Below are 17718 nucleotides of genomic sequence, written 5' to 3' on the forward strand. Positions count from 1 at the left end.
CGAGCGCTAAAATTCTAACTGATTGGACATGTATGGTAGTTTCTTTTGAGCAAGCAAGTAAATCTTTGTAAGAAGATGAATAGTCCGAATAGGCTAGTCTTAATACCCTCTCGTTAATTTTCTCTAGCTTATCCTGACTTCCTTTACCACATAGCATCCATATCAATTGACAATAACTGAAGTGACATAGTATAAATGAATTCATAATTATCTTTTTTTCTTTGTGGCCCATAACTGTTTCCAGTCTTTTTAAAAAATGTAACTGTTTAGCTGCTTTTTTACAGATTTTATCGATATGAGCGTCAAACTTTAAATTTTTTATCAATCTGAACACCAAGCAAAGCAACGTTTTTCTCTATTTTAATTGCAAATTTTTGGCCAATTTCAAACTCATTTATGCATTCATCTTTGCTGCCGATTGTCATAGCTTGAAATTTAGAGGAATTTGCAATCATTTCATTAGATTTAAACCAATCAAGACATTTTTTGGTGCTAATTTTTACAAGTTGCAATAGTTCATCAGTATTTGTTGCAGATATCGTGTTGTCATCTTTGCTTTCTATTAGACAGGTAGTTTTGTATAAGGAAAAGAGAATTTCTATCTACACCATAGGCCTGTAGTTTTGCTAAAAGTAAGGTTTTTGGTAGACAGTCAAAGGCTTTTGACAAATCCATAAGGACAATGCCAATATGTTTGTTCCTTTCCAGTTCTGTTTTCCAGTCTTCAATAAGTCTAAAAAAGAGCGTGCTGGGAAAAAAACTGTTTTCTATTTGCGCATAGGAATTGCGAACATTTTTCTTCAAGAAATGGAGAAAGTGAAGCTCTATTGCTTTTTCAAAAACAAGTGTCGTTAGTAGACGTATTGGTCGATAATTTTCCTTATTGAAAGAATCTTCTTTCTTATAGACAGGTGAGACTATAGCCTTTTTTAAGAAGTTTGGAAAAGTTCCTTGAATAATGCATTTAATTATGATGTTCAAGAGAGGTTGTAGGATGATATCAACTGAGATCATTAGGAATCTTGCCTAAATCATGTCGTGCCTGTGTGCCTTTTTGTGATTTAGCTTCACAATTATTTGTATTAGGCTTTCTTTGGTGATAGTTGTTGATTGTTTTTATGCTTAATTGCTCTTTAAAGTATCTTATTATTTTAGTTATTGTTGAATCCTCAGCCAGGCCTTTATGGATTGAATTTGTGGTTTGACCAATGCTAATGAAATGGGTATTCAGAATCTCAGCAACTCACTGTGGATCACTAATAAGACAATCATTCTAAGAAAATGTGATTTCTGAATCGCCTTGACCTTTAGTGAAAAAATATGGTTTTAATTTTTTCCAAAATATTTTTTAATCTAGCATGCCTTCTCGACATATTTTTGTAGGTAATTAGACGTAACACGTTGACGAAGATTTGCACAAAGATTTCGTTGTTCTTTATACTTTTGAAAATTGTCTTTAGCTCTATATTTATTATAAATATTTTTCAGTTTCATGCGTAACGTTATTGCTTTTCGATGAATTTTGGTAAGAGGCTTATTGTTTGCTCGAACTATTTTTGATTTAAGAGGGGCGTGTTTGTTAACAATGCTACTAAAAATATCTTGAAAGCTATTGAATGCTTGATTACCATCTTGTAGATGTTCACAAAGATTAAAAGGTGCTGCCAGAAACCTTCCTCTGTGAATATACTTAAATCTCGGTAATGTTGAATTTTAGTGTGGTGTTTAGGCAGAGACGATTTCAATGTAGTTAGAATTAATTTGTGGAAATTACTTAAACTAGATTCAATTGCTATGCTATTTTTAAAATGATTTTGCTAAGATGGAAAGAGGGATCTAAATATACAACCGGTGCTTCTTGTTACCTAGCTTTAGAAGTAATTTACAACATGGTATTTTTTTAGACCGCAGCAAAATTGTACCAGTTATTTTTATCTACTGTTCTATTTGTTTGCAAAAAAATAATTTTCAATAGGATTAGGAGGATTGCTTCAGTGAAATGTGCTTAAAAGAGTGCATTTTCCAGGGAACTAAAAGCATCAAAATTCGAAAATTTCCTACTCCTTCGGCGGCAACCAGTGCCTATATCCTTTACCCGTTTCGATATAGAGATTTGACGAAACTATTAGGAAAGTCCGCTATTATCGTATAAAAAGTAGCTAATTACAGTTCCTAATTGCAGAGTTAAATTAAAGAATAGTTGCTAATTACAGAGTTAAATTGATACAATGTATTACAGAGGTTTGTGACAGTAAATAAAGAGTTCCAGGCAAAATTTTTTTAATTTTACTTTAAGTAGGATTGAAAAGCAAAATAGACGGATGCTAGACTTTCCCCAAGTCTATTTTATGTTAAATCCGTAAGGAGTTCGTACTACGAGGGCATATGCTGAATCAGGTTAAAGGCCAAGAACTGTTACAGCACCTGCAAAATGATCGCTTCCAGAATTACCAAATGATGGAAAATGCTTTATGTAAACGAAATCAAATCCAAAGATGAACTCTACAAGAGAATGAGAACTTCTTCTTGCAATATATTGTATTTTGTAATAAAATATGCTTTATTTAGGCTACAAACTGATATAAATCTATTAACTTAGAGGATAATCAAGTTACAATTGGAGTATTTAAAACCATATATAAAAATATACTTAGAAAATCTACCATGGCTTTGAAATATTGAAAAATGCCTCATGACAATTATTGACTGAAAAATTTCACAAATCTAGAAAGCACTACTTTAAGCACTACTACGATAAAATCTAAAGCAGCCGATAAAATCGATATGCTTGAGATTTTGAGAAAAAAACAATCCGAACAAGTAGAAATGAATTCCTGGAAATTTTGACAATGAAAGATCCAAAATCCAAGGCCGCTTTCACTGCGTTCACTAACATACGGTATTAAAACACAAATTTTCCAAATACTGCAAAGAAATCACACAAGGAACGATTTTACCATTTTAGCGGACCAAATAGATGTATATGTATAGATATTCTCATTTTCGTTAATTTGGGAAAAAGGTTATTCATTGTGAAATCGTTAGGTTTTTTCAACAAGGAAGAACTTTCGAGAACACACTACGATGTAATTATTTAAGTCGTACACTGAAATTGATTTTTGATTGAATAAATACTAAAATCTACGTTCAAATATATAAGTAACATAATGATGTGGGGTAAATGTATGAAATGACTTGTTTTTGGGTAAATAAAAGAGCTAAATGAGATTAATAAATGAATTGATATAATGACACTTGCGATTGGAATTGATATTACGGACACAGACAGCTACATGACGATACAATGACAACAAAAGCATTCATTTTCGACAAAAGATTCGTTTACGTTATGGCCAAAAGGCATTCTTTTAATTCGACTGCGAACATGCTTCGACCGAACTCGAGATACCTGAGTGCGGCTGTCTTGACTGAAGTCCGACGCAGTGTCTGGGATATCACTTTCTCGGCACTCTTCTGCCAAGCTTATAGTGTCTTCGCAGAGGCTGGGATCACTGATTGTGCGATGTATCTCCGACCAATCACTTGACAGTTCTATACTACGATCTGATTTGCTCCAACTGCCAGAGCCAAGTAATGATTTGCGGATGTAACGCAAGTCTATGTCCACATAACTACCGCTGCTGCTGTCATCTTCAGCTAATGAAAACGACGTCACCGAGATATCAGACAAATCCCCATTAGTTGAGTAATCCTCGCTGCGCTTGTATCTCGATACGTTTATATCCGACTCGCTGTGACTTTTTAGGTGAACAAGACACAATTCGTCGCCACCAATGGCACATGCGCAATGAATTCTAGCCAGCGATGACTTGTAATCACTCAACGTGCTTCCACGGCGCTTTTTCTTTCTTCGCCCTTTCAAAAATAACGGCATCTTTTTCGATAAAGAGTGTGATCCTAAACGTTTTTTTTCTTTCCCGTTGGTTCTACTGTCAGACTTTAGATTGTCGTTTTCAGAATCGCTGGCACAACTGCAATCGTCTAAAGGGATATTATTGTACAAAAATGATTCTATTTTTGAACCAACACAGCCTTGCTTGCCATTTTCTGTCCCTGAGGTGTAGCTATCATCGTCATTCGCGCCTTTTTGATAACCGCCATTACTCGAGGAAGAAATTCCTTGATGACTGTTCGGCTGGCCGTGTTTTTCCTGTGGCTCTGGTGCAGGTGATATAAATGTTGTTTCACACATCAGCGTTTCGGTTGTTCCTGTTTCTTTTTGATGCGCATCCAACTCGTCTTTGGTTGATTCATCTTTACTTGGAGCTGTAATCTGACTGCAGGCTTCTGACAAACTTCCTTTATCATCATTTTCGTTATTTTGTTCATCTTCTTGAGAAGTATGATCTGGTATCCTATACCTACTAGCAATCCATGAACTGAAGTACCCAAAACTGTGCTTGAATGGTACATACTCCTGGATAGTTTCTAGCATCTGCATGTCTCTGCAACCGAGAAAGCTTAAAGATTAGACAAATGTTGAAATTGATCTCTTTCAAAATATAGAATAAAATTTTTAAAGGAAATAAAAAGAAACAATAGAACTAACCTTGATAAAACCACAAAGCTTGTCTTAATAAAATTCAAATCAACAATTTAACATTAAAATTGTTCGCATTAGTTTGTGTAATAGAAACCAAAATAGCTTTGAAGAAGGTTTTACCTAAGCTAGGCAGATGCAGGTTTTTGTGACAAACAGATAAAAGTTTAATTGAATACCTGAAAAGAACCTGCTACTTCGTCTAACAGTGCACAATAGATTGACAATGTTGTTCTATAATTCATGCAAGTTTTTTAATTAATTTGATCAATAGTTAATGCTTTATCTTTATCTAAGATTAAGGTCAACAGTTGTCAATTTACTAAGCTTCATTAGGAAATTTAATAATGGCATGTACTTAACATCTAAGTTTCTCAAAGCTAAACTATACAAAATTAATTCATAACTTTTATATCAAATCACTATTGTCTGAAATTAACATGATTTGACAGAAATGGCTGAACATTCACCCTAGTACCACATGGGATGCTTGCAAAACTTAAAGCTTTAAATTGTATAAACTGGTACTTTATACAATTTACAAAAGTGTGACCACTTTCATTGCAAATGATTTCTGTTCCACAATTAAGCAAAAAGGGTACCCACGAACAAACCTAAAGCAAGGTGTTTATTTTGTTATACACGGAAAATTGACAGACGCTATTTTAACATTGGTAAATCTAAAACATTCTATGTAGAAAGTGAATGGTAATAAACTTGACAAATATCTTGATCTTCTCCCCAATTGGATTTGATCACCCTGCTCATATGACTATTAATTAAATCAAGTATTTTTGAAACATCAATAGCAGAACACAGATGACTTCCATTGTGACATTTTATTGTTCTATCAAATGGTTTGAAAATAATCATTACCAAATATGTCAAGTTTATGTTCCTAAACATTTAAAATCCATGTATGCACTTAATTAGCTCTTAGTTCCTAATACTTCATTGTTCCTCTCTTCAAGAATAGATGTTCTTTAAGCACAAGACTCATGGAAAATGCTTAAGATGTGGTATGCATATGCCTAACTTTAGTGGCAGAATTTCAGGCTTTCATTTGGGGGGTCCCAGGCCTACAATTTTCCGACAAGATAACATATTGGATCATGTCTCATTTTAAAGCAACTGCACATTTGATAAAAATAAATGATTTTTGACGGGACCCTTCAGAAACTTTTCCTGACCACACCATAATTAAGTAGCAAAAAGAGCAATCCATTAATGATTTTTGATATCAAGATCGATATTTCATCTAAGACAATTGATGATACAAGAGGTCGACCGATTACACTTTTGATAAGTCGTACGTTCATTTCATGCATTTTATCTTGTTTTCGTCAGTGGGAAATACGTTTGAAAATAACTTTCATTCGAAAGAATCCGATGGAAATTTCGGCTAATCTTTACGGAATTGAAATTAGATATACAATTCAATTAGTACTGATCGCTGATTGGGGGGCCCGAGCCCCCCCCCCAAACTCCCATAATTTCCGCCACTGCCTAACTTCTTGCAAATAATGTGAGCAAATAACAAAATTACTTTATTACTGTCACCGTCAATGGTACTGTCAAAATCTTTAACTAGACACACTTGAGCATCAACAATCCATGTTTACAGCTTACTAAATTCACTTTTACTGTGTTATTGTTTTGAAAAAAAAATTGCCTAGAAAAATTTGGCTCTCTCATATTGCACTGCAAAAACCATCTTCAAATCTATAAATAAGCAAGATTTTAAACACCATTTTCTCAAGTTTACCTTTGTAACAAATGACAAATTATGCTACTATACAATGCATTTAACAAAAAAATCCGGTCCAAGGGGCTTTAAAGGGGCTGTGTCATGGTTTTGTAAACAAAACAAATATATGGGATATTATGCATGTTCGGCTAAACATGTAAATTTGGATAATGGTGGATGGTGCTCTGGTGATTCAATAAGCTTGATAAATTGTGTTTTATGAGCTGAACATGGAACAGACAATTACTATATTTCAACCTTTTGTATCAAAAGATCAACACAAATTGTGTCAAGCAATTGGTCTAGGCCAAGGAAAAGAAGCTGCATCTAATCAATGGCGAATGATTTCGTTTCCCTTGGTGAATATAGATGACTTTACAACTAAATAATTACTTTAAAATTTTCCTACAAACTTTAAAATTTTTTTTGCTCATAATTTACATCCGTAAGGTAGGTTTTTTGGTGTCAGTTTGGCCCATTTTTAATAACTGCTTGCTGTAAGTCGCTGTATCCTAGCTGTAGAAGTGGCCTTCGTTTATTTCGCATCATCATTGTTTATCTAAAGAAATATGGTGATAAGATTGAAGAAAAAGCCTTTATTATTTGTTTCCTTTCGCAAAACAAACAAAAATGCAAAAACTTTGCATGATGAGTACGGACACAAAAATATTCCATATTGGTTTTCCTATTGAACACCTGGTTGTTTCACCCATATAACTTTCACTCAACTTGCCTGTTCCCACTGTTACATTATGTTTCATGCGCTTAAATTATTATAATTAAAATTACGTATTTGGAGTAATCTTGTTGTGTAAAGCAACTGATGTAGTGTGGCTGTCATTGTTGGTTCAGTGGTGCTCAAGCGTTATAACAGTGCATTTGTTCTGTTCTGTAGTTGCGAGTGAATGTTCCCAGGGATGTTAAATGTGTGTTGCAGTGATTTGTTATATTGTTTTGTTGGGTATGTTATGTGTAAAGAAAAGTTAATTTTAGGAGAGTTGGGAGATGACGCGTTGTAGTAAACATCATAAAATTGTAGCAGAAAATTGAGTTCTTAAAGGCAGTCTGTCCCCGTCGCAATGCTCAGGAAAATTACGCTATTGTCAATCTTCATTCTGATTGTTTATTTGTGCATTGAATCAACGATGCATGAGAACAATGAGGGACATACTGCCTTTAACAGGTAGTATAATCTCTGAGTCACCTTGTGACACAGCCCCTTTAAGACCATATTAATTAAGGCAGTGTATCACATTGTTTGTTAGCTACTGTTTGTTGAAGTTTGAGGGTTCTCAAAATTAGAAGAGCGTGAAAAAATTCAACTGATCATAGCAAGTAGAGGACCTCCTTTGCTACAAAATAAAAATTCATTGAAAGTGGGTCAAAAAATTATGTCAAAACATCTTTTATACTATAAATTATAGTGTTTCTCACCAGAGCAGAGCAAGTTTTTCAACACTCCAGTAGATCATGAATTATAAGAATATTTCTTCAAAGAAATATATGAGTGATAGTGGAAAAAATATTGAAGTCAGGGTGGTTGTAATAGGCTTTTAATTTATAAAACAAGTTAATACAACCAGAACTACAAATCTTAATTATCATGCTAGTTTGATTTATCTGAAAGTCATATATTAAGGCCGTTTGACTGCTTTATCACAGGGCACCGTGATATCTAGATGGGCAAATGTCTAAATGCCTTGCCCTATGCAAAGAATATCAATTTCATAACAAACATCCTTTAACCTTGAAGCACGATCAAATCGGCAAAGTAATTTGGCCTCCACCTCACTCCATACATTCTGCAGAGGCATAGAAAACGTCTAAAAACTAGAGGTTGCGAAACATCATCATTTCAAATAGCAAAAAACCGCCGAACGAAGACATGCATCATCTATAAAAAGATCGTTTGGTATATAGTTTACCTATGTAGGACCTATGGATCCTGAGAGGTACATTACTGCATTAGCGCCAAAAAGATCAAATTGCGAAGTTCCTTTCATCCCAACATTCAAAATGCACCGAGAGAGTTTAGATTGAATTCATATCGTCTATCGTCTTCCAAATAATTGCCAAATAATCTCCCAACAAGCTGAAGGTTATTGCATATAACAAAAAGGCCCTGTGATATGATCTACTCCTCTGAGTGGAAAGTTTTAGATATATGGCGAATTTACAGGGAACGTCCGTGTGTGTAGTATTTTCGTGACTTCTTGGGTTCCGCTTGAAGTGTCAAATAAGTGAACAAAATACGAAGCTCAGCTAGGCCTATTTATAAAAATCGTTAATCGTTAATTGAATTATATAAAATTGTTGATTTTTGGAAAAAATTTGGAAAACGAACCTTTTTCATATTCGATGCAGAAGTAAGACTGGCCTGTTAAATCCAAGGTTTTACATGAAACTAACAATCTTTAGCTCGAGCAGAGTTATCATCCATTTTGTGAACGCCCTCTCTGCTAGTTGTCTGTGGCAATCTTGCATATTTATGGTCACGTGAGAGAATATATTTTCGGATATCACATGTCATTGACGTAACAAAAAATCTGAGAATCGGTGGTGGTCATGCCGTAAATCCTCGAATTGCCTCTCCTCGTATAATCCCTCCTCGAAAAAGCGCTATCCCCAGAAGTCAAAATTTTTATTAGGCCCCAACCCTAACTTGCCAAATTATGCGTTTCAATAAGCCCCAGAGGGATTCGATCATGAAACAATAAGCTTATTTTCAACAAAGAAATGAAAACCAAAGAAGATTTCCAAAAAGACATTTGTGTTTGGCTATTACTAAAACAGGGAATGGGGAATCGGGTAATCGGGAAACCGGGGAATCGGGAAACTGGGGGAATCGGGGAAAATCGGGAAAATTGAAACCAGTAAGCCAATTTACCAGTTTTATACCTTGTACGAAAGGTCTTTGCGTCATTACTTCATCAGCGTGTAACGGTAATGTTCCCGTTCCGTGTTAAAGTCACATGTTCTGCTAAGTCCGGTTGTGTTAGTGAACGCCTTTTAATGGCAATGTGTTTGTGTTTCAGCATGTTGTGTGACGCTCGTATTGTCCTGATAATTAGCTTCCGTTTATGTTATTAGAGTATGTGTTGATCACGATATGAGTTAGGCTGGGTTTACACGATACCGGATTACCCACGTATCGGATTACTTTTTAAATCGGATAGGGGTCCCGTTTACACGGGCCCGCATTAATCCGATACGTCCTGTACCACTTTTGCGGAGCGAAATCACTCCGCTGTGAAAGAGGTATGAAAAGTGATCCGATACGTCCCGCACCACATTCCATCTCGTGTAAACTGGTGAATCAGATATGCTTTCGCCACAGAATAGGAAATAGGCAGAAGGATAACTCTCGTCGGTTCCCCCTTCAACCTCGATTTCATTGGAAGAACTTAGCCATGACAAATCAACATTCATTAATCAGATATAAACGAATTATGATACATAATTGAATTTGTTCACTATCATGGGGCATTTCGTCTCAAATAAAGTTGTCTACTATCATTCTTTTGTAAAATTTTCCCGACAGATACATGCTAAGCCTCGTAGCATGAGCTAGTTTTTTCAGGTTTCACTTGCCTGCGCAGACCCAGTATTCTGAATATATGCATAAATTAAGAACTCTCATAATTAATTTTACAAAGTGCGTAGCAAGCTTTTGGTCATTGTTGCGCAGACCCTTTCTTTTTCAGAATACTGGGTCTGCGCGCAGGCTAGGCTTCACTCGGCACTATATCATAGTCAGCTAACGTACATGACGTTATACAAGCTATGGCAATCTGGTGCCTGAGTGGTAGTATGACGTCATCGCATTCCAACCATTTATTCAATTCCTTTGTCAACTGCCAATACCTCAGCTCAGTCAATGTTCTAAACACTAAACTATGGAAAATGAAGACTGACACAATGCTTCTAAAAGAGACTTTTAGGTTTTAACAGAAACATCGTATACTCGAGCTGTAGACTGGTGGGGTCTAGGTGTTTTGATTTTTGAAATGTTGGTAGGAGAGGTTAGTATTTTGCAGTTTGTTACTCGAATTACTTTCAAATGTCTTGTGGTTGGTCACTAGACAACTATACATGAACATGCTGGACAATCATCATATAGGCGTTTTCTATTGCTTCCTTGGTTAGCACGTGCATATAAATGTAAATGCTAATGAAATAAACCTTTATCAGCTAGATTTCCCCTTGTTCCTTCCCTGCCGTGTTTTATATTTTTTGTGTTGTGGTTAATTTCTAAAATTACACGAAAATCCTTTATCATCCAACTGCGATCGCATCATGTTCAAACGTCAGGCGATCATGTCGAACAAGTAAATACGTGTGCTTTGTACGCCCTTGAACGTAAGAGCTGCAATACTGATTTTATCTTGTTCTTCTCATTTATTAGCGTTTTCAGTGTATTGTTACAAAACTGATGTTTTTTCTAGTCTCCATTCCCTGGTGACGACGAAGAAGAAGTTTTCGATAGCATTGTTAATGATGAAGTTAGGTACCCAAGATTTCTTTCCAACGAGGCGATTGCCTTAATGCGACGGGTGAGTTCTAACAACTGTTTTTATCTATTATTTATTATTATTATTATTATTATTATTATTATTATTATTATTATTATTATTATTATTATTATTATTATTTTGTTTGTGCTTGTAATAGTCTTTTTTTTGTAAACCCAGGCTAGCCAATTACAAATTACCTTTGTAATAGTGAAATTTGTAATTGTAGTTTTAATTGAATTGAAAATGAAAAGTTTCCATTATTATTATTATTATTACTATAACAGATGAAGTAGATGATTTTTTAATTCCAAATGTTGAGCACTTGTCAACCCGAATATGCATGTTTGCCCAAGAGCACCATCTAGAGAAGTGGTTTAAGAGAATTTGATTTTCGTTTTCTTGACCAGTAACCACTGCCGCATCGCCAGCCATCTGAAACCAATAGACAGGGTTTAAGGAGTTTGTATAGAAGCCGAACTGGTTGAATTTATTATCTGAGATGTAATGAATGAAAGTATTAAAGCAAAGATTGAAGGTTAATGGGCTAAGGCAATCACCCTGAAGGACACAGCGACCTACCGGTATAAAAGGGGTACGAAATGTATCGGTTATGATAGATGTTTTAAAATCAGCATAAAGGCTGCAGATAATGTTTTGAATGTGCTCAGGGATGTGGTGATAGCGAAGAACTGTCAACTCGTTAATGTCCAGTATCGACAAATTGTCGTGTCATCCAAAGAACAAAATTATGTTATACCACCGATATCTGCTATCCAAAATTTCCTGGAACCTGACCATCGCTGATTTAAGCGAGACATGGGTGACAGAGAATCTAGACAATGTTGTTTCAAGCTTTGTTAGACAATGGCTCGAGCTGCCAATAAGTGCTTCACTAAGTAGCCTCGTCATTCGAAAATCGAAGTTTGGCATCAATCTCATTCTTCCATCTACCAAGTTCTTACAATGCTAAACAGTTATCCGCAACTCTTTAAGACTGTCCCCAAACCAAGAGATTCGCTCTTTATGGAAAGACTCTAGCACTGGTACAAACATACAGTATGACGTTTATCGCAACACCAAACAAGTTCTCAAATCCATCCAAAGTGAACACGAAAACCGCATTGAAAACGTTCTTACATCTCAAGGATTTATTATCTCGTGCATCTTAAAATTTGCTTCTAAGGGAACTAATCAACTTTAGTCTAGTGTCCAGCAAAAGTTACCAAAAAACATTTACAACTTTACCATCAAATACCTAAACAACACTCTTGCCACTAGGAAAAACCTCTGCAAATGGTCAATTACTCAGTCATCTGCCTGCTCTTTCTGTCTCCAATCAGAATCATTACAACACATAGTCTCTAGCTGCAAGAATTATCTTGAACATGGTAGGTATACCTGGAGACATGATTCTGTACTTCTATATTTGGCTAAAACCCTTTCTACACCTAGAAACAGCTCACTTTACGCCGACCTACCTTCATTTCTATCACCTTCTTTAATCACAGGCGACTCCTATCGACCAGATCTTGTCTTTGTAACTGAAGATCGAATCCTTTACATGCTAGAGCTTACTGTTGGGTTCGAAAGCAACATCGACGAAAACAGTACTCGAAAAGCTAAGAAATATAGCGATATTATCAAGGAACTGAGCCCTGCCTATAAACGTGTTACCTTTGTTAACCTTTCTATGAGTGCCCTTGGCATTCTGGGAACCTCATCTACCTCTCTCTCTGACATGCTACACCAACTTAATTTTGACTCAAATCAAACTAAATCAAGAAAGGGGATCGAAGTCAATGCGGAAACTACCGTGGCATTTCCCTCCTAAGTGTTGTAGGAAAGTTGTTTGCTGACATTCTCCTGCAAAGGCTTAAACGTATAGCTGACAAAGTGTATCCCCAGTCCCAATCCGGCTACCGTGAGAACAGAAGTACCATCGACGGAATCTTTACTCTGAAACAACTGATGGAAAAAACCAGAGAGCAACGACAAAATATGTATATTGTTTTTGTAGACTTTACCAAGGCGTTTGATACCGTCAACAGAGACTTTTTGTTTAAAATCTTGGGAAAGCTCGGCTGTCCTCCAAAATTCATCAGACTTATTCAAAGCCTCTATTCCGAAGTTAATGCTCGTCTAATTGTAGATGGTGTCCTAACAGAACCGTTTGAATACAATAGTGGTGTAAAGCAAGGGTGCAAGCTAGCGCCCACCTTGTATGGCATCTACGCTGCTGTACTTCTCTTGCTCGCTTATGCAACCATTGGTCATCAATTCAGCGTAAAAATCAGATTTTGGTATGACGGTGATCTCTTCGATTTGAGTAGATTGAAAGCCAGAACGAAAACCTCTATCGATTTCATCAGAGAAGCACAATATGCTGACGATATTGCAATCTTCAATGACTCGGCACTTGGACTACAGGTTCTATTAAACGCCTATAATAACATGGCTAAACGAATGGGGCTTTCGATCAATATAAAGAAAACCGAGACAATGTCCATTGGTCCGGAAGAGGAGTTTTTCATTGACGGTACACCAATCAAAAGCGTGAATCGTTTCAAATACCTTGGAAGCATTGTTACTAACGATTGTTCAATGAACACCGAGCTCATCACACGTATACAAGCTTTGTCTTCTGCGTATGGCAGGCTCCGTAAACGTGTATTCGACTCACATGACCTTACAATATCGACAAAACTGAAAGTGTATGCTCAGTGTTTAACACCACTTCTCACGTATGGTTCTGAAACCTGGACACTGTATCGACACCACATCAATCAGCTTCGCACAGTCCAGCAACGGCATTTGAGGAAGATTCTCCGAATAAAATGGAGTGACTTTGTAAGCAATGAAGAACTCGTCGAGCAGATGTTGACGATATAGAAATAACACTCATTAAAAATCGTCTACGTTGGCTTGGTCATGTGTCAAGAATGAACGACAATCGTCCCGTTAAAGCTCTTATGTATGGTCAGCTCGACAAAGGCACTCGTTCTGTTGGTCGACCGAAACTACGATATAAAGATACGTGCAAAAGCGTTCTTAAATCTGGAAGAATCTTAGGCCAATGGCAAGAACTGGTTGTTGATCGTCAACTATGGAGACGAACCATTGCAAATGTCTGTCAAAATGTGAATGCAAATCGAATTGCGATCTATGAAAGACGAAAAGAGCACCGAGCTCGAAAGAAAGTTATAAGTGGAAATTTAGGTTAAAATAAAATTTTTTGATTTAGTATTTCTAGTGTATTGCCCGTGTCGGGCTCTAGTTCTTGATGAAACTCATGAACATTTCTATCCGCTGCACCTACTATATCTTCTGTCGTCGAAACAAACCATGGCTAAGCCCCGAACTAATTGACTTTTAAATATTGTAATGCAGATAAGCCAAGTATGATGCCTGTAAAAGCGAGTCGTATAATTGTAAATTTAAAATGTATTCAATGAAAATAAGATGTTTAAAACAAATTACTATTATTTTTTTTATTATTATTATCGCTTTATTTGCTTGTTGGGAATATATTATAATTAGTGTTGTTAATCGTTCATGACTGGCATTGCCATGCCCTTCTTCATTTGTGTTGCAATTCTAGTAATTCGTGTTCTATCTGACAACATAGTCAGTCACTCCGTTTTAGCTCTACAGAAAAACTAATATAGTCAGTCATCGATATTTTGCCGGTCTTATACAATATGAGCCACTTCAAAACCCATCGTATTGTTCAGTTGAATTGTTTTGTCCTAGCTATTACGAAAGAACCCAGACAGGCGACTAGGTTCCAGCCCCCGTGATGCAGAAGATATTAAAAAGCAACCTTTCTTTAGGGTAAGTTTCAAGGAAGGCTTGAATTTTTGCTGACTTGTATATACTGTCTCGATTGAAGTTTTATTAATCTGTGTATATTAACTTTGTACCCCTACCCCTTAGATTTGTTAATAAAAGAGACATAGATTATCAATAAGTAACATTTACTCTAGTTACGGTTTGCTTCCTCGTGATTTTGTATCGAAACAACATTCTTTTATAAAACTCCCAAGGTTTGTACTTGCAGTGCTATCGCCTTATTCCAGTCTGTTGAAAGATTTGATTCACACCCCCTGACCTATAGAAAATGTTGTTAGCTTACTTACCAGTCTTTTTCAGCATCAGTCTTTTTCAGCATCAGTCTTGCATGTGCATGCCTGTGTTGTGAAGTCTGAACATCGTTTGATATTACGCCTAGCAATTACACTTTATGGTTTTTTAGGACTTGCGGTGGGACGATCTGTTGAACAGACGTGTTAAACCCCCGTTCAAACCAAAAGTGGCAAGTATTCTAACATTTAACCTAGCAAGCTGTTTTCAATGACTTCCTTTTTTGTGACCGTTTATACGAATTATTGTTTTATTCTAAAGGTAAGCCTTTAGCTTAAGCCATGCAATGCTCCTGCTCTCCGTCCACCTTGAATTACTTTCCTGTTAATTTCGAATATCATTTTGCAAACTATCGTAAGTTAGTGAAATGAAATATGCTTTTTTATCTTCGGTGGACATTGCATATTCTTGAAAATACTCTAGCTCTTGAGGTTGGGAGAAACAAAGTTATCATATTGGAAAAGTATCGAATGTATCGCACGTGCTTCTAAAACAAAGATTGTTTTCATTTTAATTAGTTAAGTATTAGAACGAAAATTGTCCAGTAATTTTGTATTTTTCTGGCACACTACCTTCATCAACTAAACTCGTTTTTTTCTTCGCAGAAACATGCAGAGGATGTTAGCAATTTCGATGAAGAATTTACTTCTGAAGACCCTGTTTTAACCCCCGCTAAGGAGAAAAAACGAATAACCGATTCAGAACAAGTAAATACTTTTCATTCTTTATTAATGCCTTTTATAGATTTATAATGAAATTTTACTGAAACCCGTAACTTTCAAAACATAACAGTTTAACAGGTGCGTGATAATCGTGAAATTCGACGCTTTCCCTTAGGGCATTTCAGTTCTATTCACTAAAATGGTTGCAAAATTTATGTATTCTATATTTTGATATTGTTTACGGACGCCTCGTTTAGTCAATGAAGAATGTCTGATTTTCAAGGGTCCGAATACAAAGAATCTTTTTGCGTATATGTATTATAGCTATATTCACTAAGCCACAGTTTAAGCTGCTCAGCGAGTATCTTCTCTAGTTTCTTTGTACGAAGAATGAATACACTGTGTTTAATTAGTGTTGCTTCTACTTGCTTCGAGCTTTTGGTAAATGATCGATGTGTTTTCAGGCACTGTTTTCAGAGTTCAACTACACGGCCGACTGGTGCTAGTGTGATACCTAGTGTTGCACTGGTAAGCGACCATTGAAAGCAGAAACTATTGAAAACAGAACTTTTCTTGGCCCTGTCGTCTGGCCATGTGGTCTGGCCCTGTCGTCTGGCCATGTCGTCTGGCCATGTCGTCTGGCCCTGTCGTCTGGCCCTGTCGTCTTGCCCTGTCATCTGGCCCTGTTGTCTCCATTATGCTGAAGCCTGGAACATGGTGATGGCAAGCTGCTCAGATAAGCTGCTGTTCGTACATCAGCCTGTATTTAACAAACAGAATGAAATTATTTACCAAAATTGTCTGTTCGCAGATTATCCAAATTTGATAGTCGGCTAGTTCAGTGAAGTTTTTACGCCTTTTCGCCCTTGTGTAATCCACTCACTTTTCTAAGTGTAACTGTAAATTCCTGCCTGTTTAATATTTGACATACGTATCATCCGCCTTCACCGCTTTCTTTATCTTTCCAACCTTTAACTAGTGATGAAATTCATCCATAATTTATCTTAATTTTTCATGATTTTTTAACTGAGTAATTTTTTTTTGAATCAGCAAGTTCTAGGTTTATAATAAATTCGGCTTGATATTTTAGCAGTTGGAACAAATGATGTTGTGAAAGCTCTAATTGTCATTTTCGAATTTCTGCGAGTTAATAACAGTGGATGGAAGCCTTTTGCACTATTTCATAGAAACTTATCTTGTCTATAAGAGTAACAACTGTACAGGTTTTCGTTGATCAAAAACGATTTCATAGGACGACTGTTGCAATTAGCAAAGACCCTATTTTGAATTTGGTGTTTATAATGATAATTGTTAACAATGTATGAATGTAGATGCCTTGCCTGTTTTATACTTGTATGTTCATTGTAAGTTCCTAATTCGAAGGAAAAAGACCTCGTCTATTCATTTATGTCTTTTCTGATGCAAGCCATGTCCGTTGCTCCATACACCAATACAAAAGTGTTGGGAATCGAGGAATCAGGAAATCAGGGAATCAGGAAATCGGGGAATCGGGGAATCGGGGAATCGGGAAATATCGAAACCAGTAGGCCAATTTAACAGTTTCATTCCTTGTACGAAAGGTCTTTGCGTAAATACTTCATCTCTGAGACCAAAACACACATAGCGCAATACAGTTGGTTAGATTTCAAGAAATACCAAAACTCCAGCTAATGAAAATTGAAAATGAAAATTGGCATGCATAGACGGCTACAGGCATTCAAGCAGCTAGGCACTTTCAAAACCATATATCACTTTTTAAAGAGACAGCTCAAACAATCTACTGTCTGATGTTTACTGAGACTAGGGCTATCCGTCGAAGGTCGAATAATCGGTATTCGGTTACCTGTTTAACTATTCGGTTAGCTGAAGCCCAAAGGGAATATTCGGTTACAAGCGTATAGTGCGAATAATCTCAAACAACGGTTGTTAGAACGAATGGCCATGACTGATCAAATAGCCATGACTGATCAAATAGCCATGACTGATCAAATAGCCATGACTGATCGAATAGCCATGACTGATCAAATAGCCATGACTGATCAAATAGCCATGACTGATCAAATAGCCATGACTGATGAAATAGCCATGACTGAT

The 17718-nt window shown here is 36.3% G+C and overlaps 2 protein-coding genes across 2 annotated transcripts; one reads left to right on the plus strand and one right to left on the minus strand.

Moving 5' to 3' along the window:
- Positions 1-2520: 2520 nt before the first annotated feature.
- Positions 2521-8965, minus strand: LOC135693746 (uncharacterized). The gene is made up of 2 exons (XM_065212305.2): positions 8653-8965; positions 2521-4466 (listed from the first exon to the last, which is right to left on the minus strand). Exon 2 carries the CDS (start codon positions 4460-4462, stop codon positions 3290-3292), a length of 1173 nt encoding a protein of 390 aa, XP_065068377.2. The 5' UTR covers positions 4463-4466; positions 8653-8965; the 3' UTR covers positions 2521-3289.
- Positions 8966-10179: 1214 nt separating this feature from the next.
- On the plus strand, positions 10180-17015 carry LOC135693747 (serine/threonine-protein kinase N-like). The gene is made up of 6 exons (XM_065212306.2): positions 10180-10330; positions 10754-10861; positions 14573-14653; positions 15075-15134; positions 15568-15669; positions 16089-17015. The coding sequence occupies exons 1-6, from the start codon at positions 10316-10318 to the stop codon at positions 16128-16130; spliced, it is 408 nt and encodes a 135-aa protein (XP_065068378.1). The 5' UTR covers positions 10180-10315; the 3' UTR covers positions 16131-17015.
- The last annotated feature ends 703 nt before the right edge of the window (positions 17016-17718 follow it).

The sequence above is a fragment of the Rhopilema esculentum genome, chromosome 11 (genome assembly GCF_057945365.1).
Source record: "Rhopilema esculentum isolate cy_ngs chromosome 11, ASM5794536v1, whole genome shotgun sequence".
In the NCBI taxonomy this organism is placed as follows: Eukaryota; Metazoa; Cnidaria; class Scyphozoa; order Rhizostomeae; family Rhizostomatidae; genus Rhopilema; species Rhopilema esculentum.

What these genes read in the sequence shown, in the direction of transcription:
- LOC135693747 (XM_065212306.2), top strand. An exon ending in CGATTGCCTTAATGCGACGG is followed by an intron (nt 10,862 to 14,572) that starts GTGAGTTCTAAC and finishes GTTTTGTCCTAG; the next exon opens with CTATTACGAAAGAACCCAGA. An exon ending in AAAAGCAACCTTTCTTTAGG is followed by an intron (nt 14,654 to 15,074) that starts GTAAGTTTCAAG and finishes ATGGTTTTTTAG; the next exon opens with GACTTGCGGTGGGACGATCT.
- LOC135693746 (XM_065212305.2), bottom strand. Translation starts at nt 4,462, where the DNA reads ATGCAGATGCTAGAAACTATCCAGGAGTATGTACCATTCAAGCACAGT.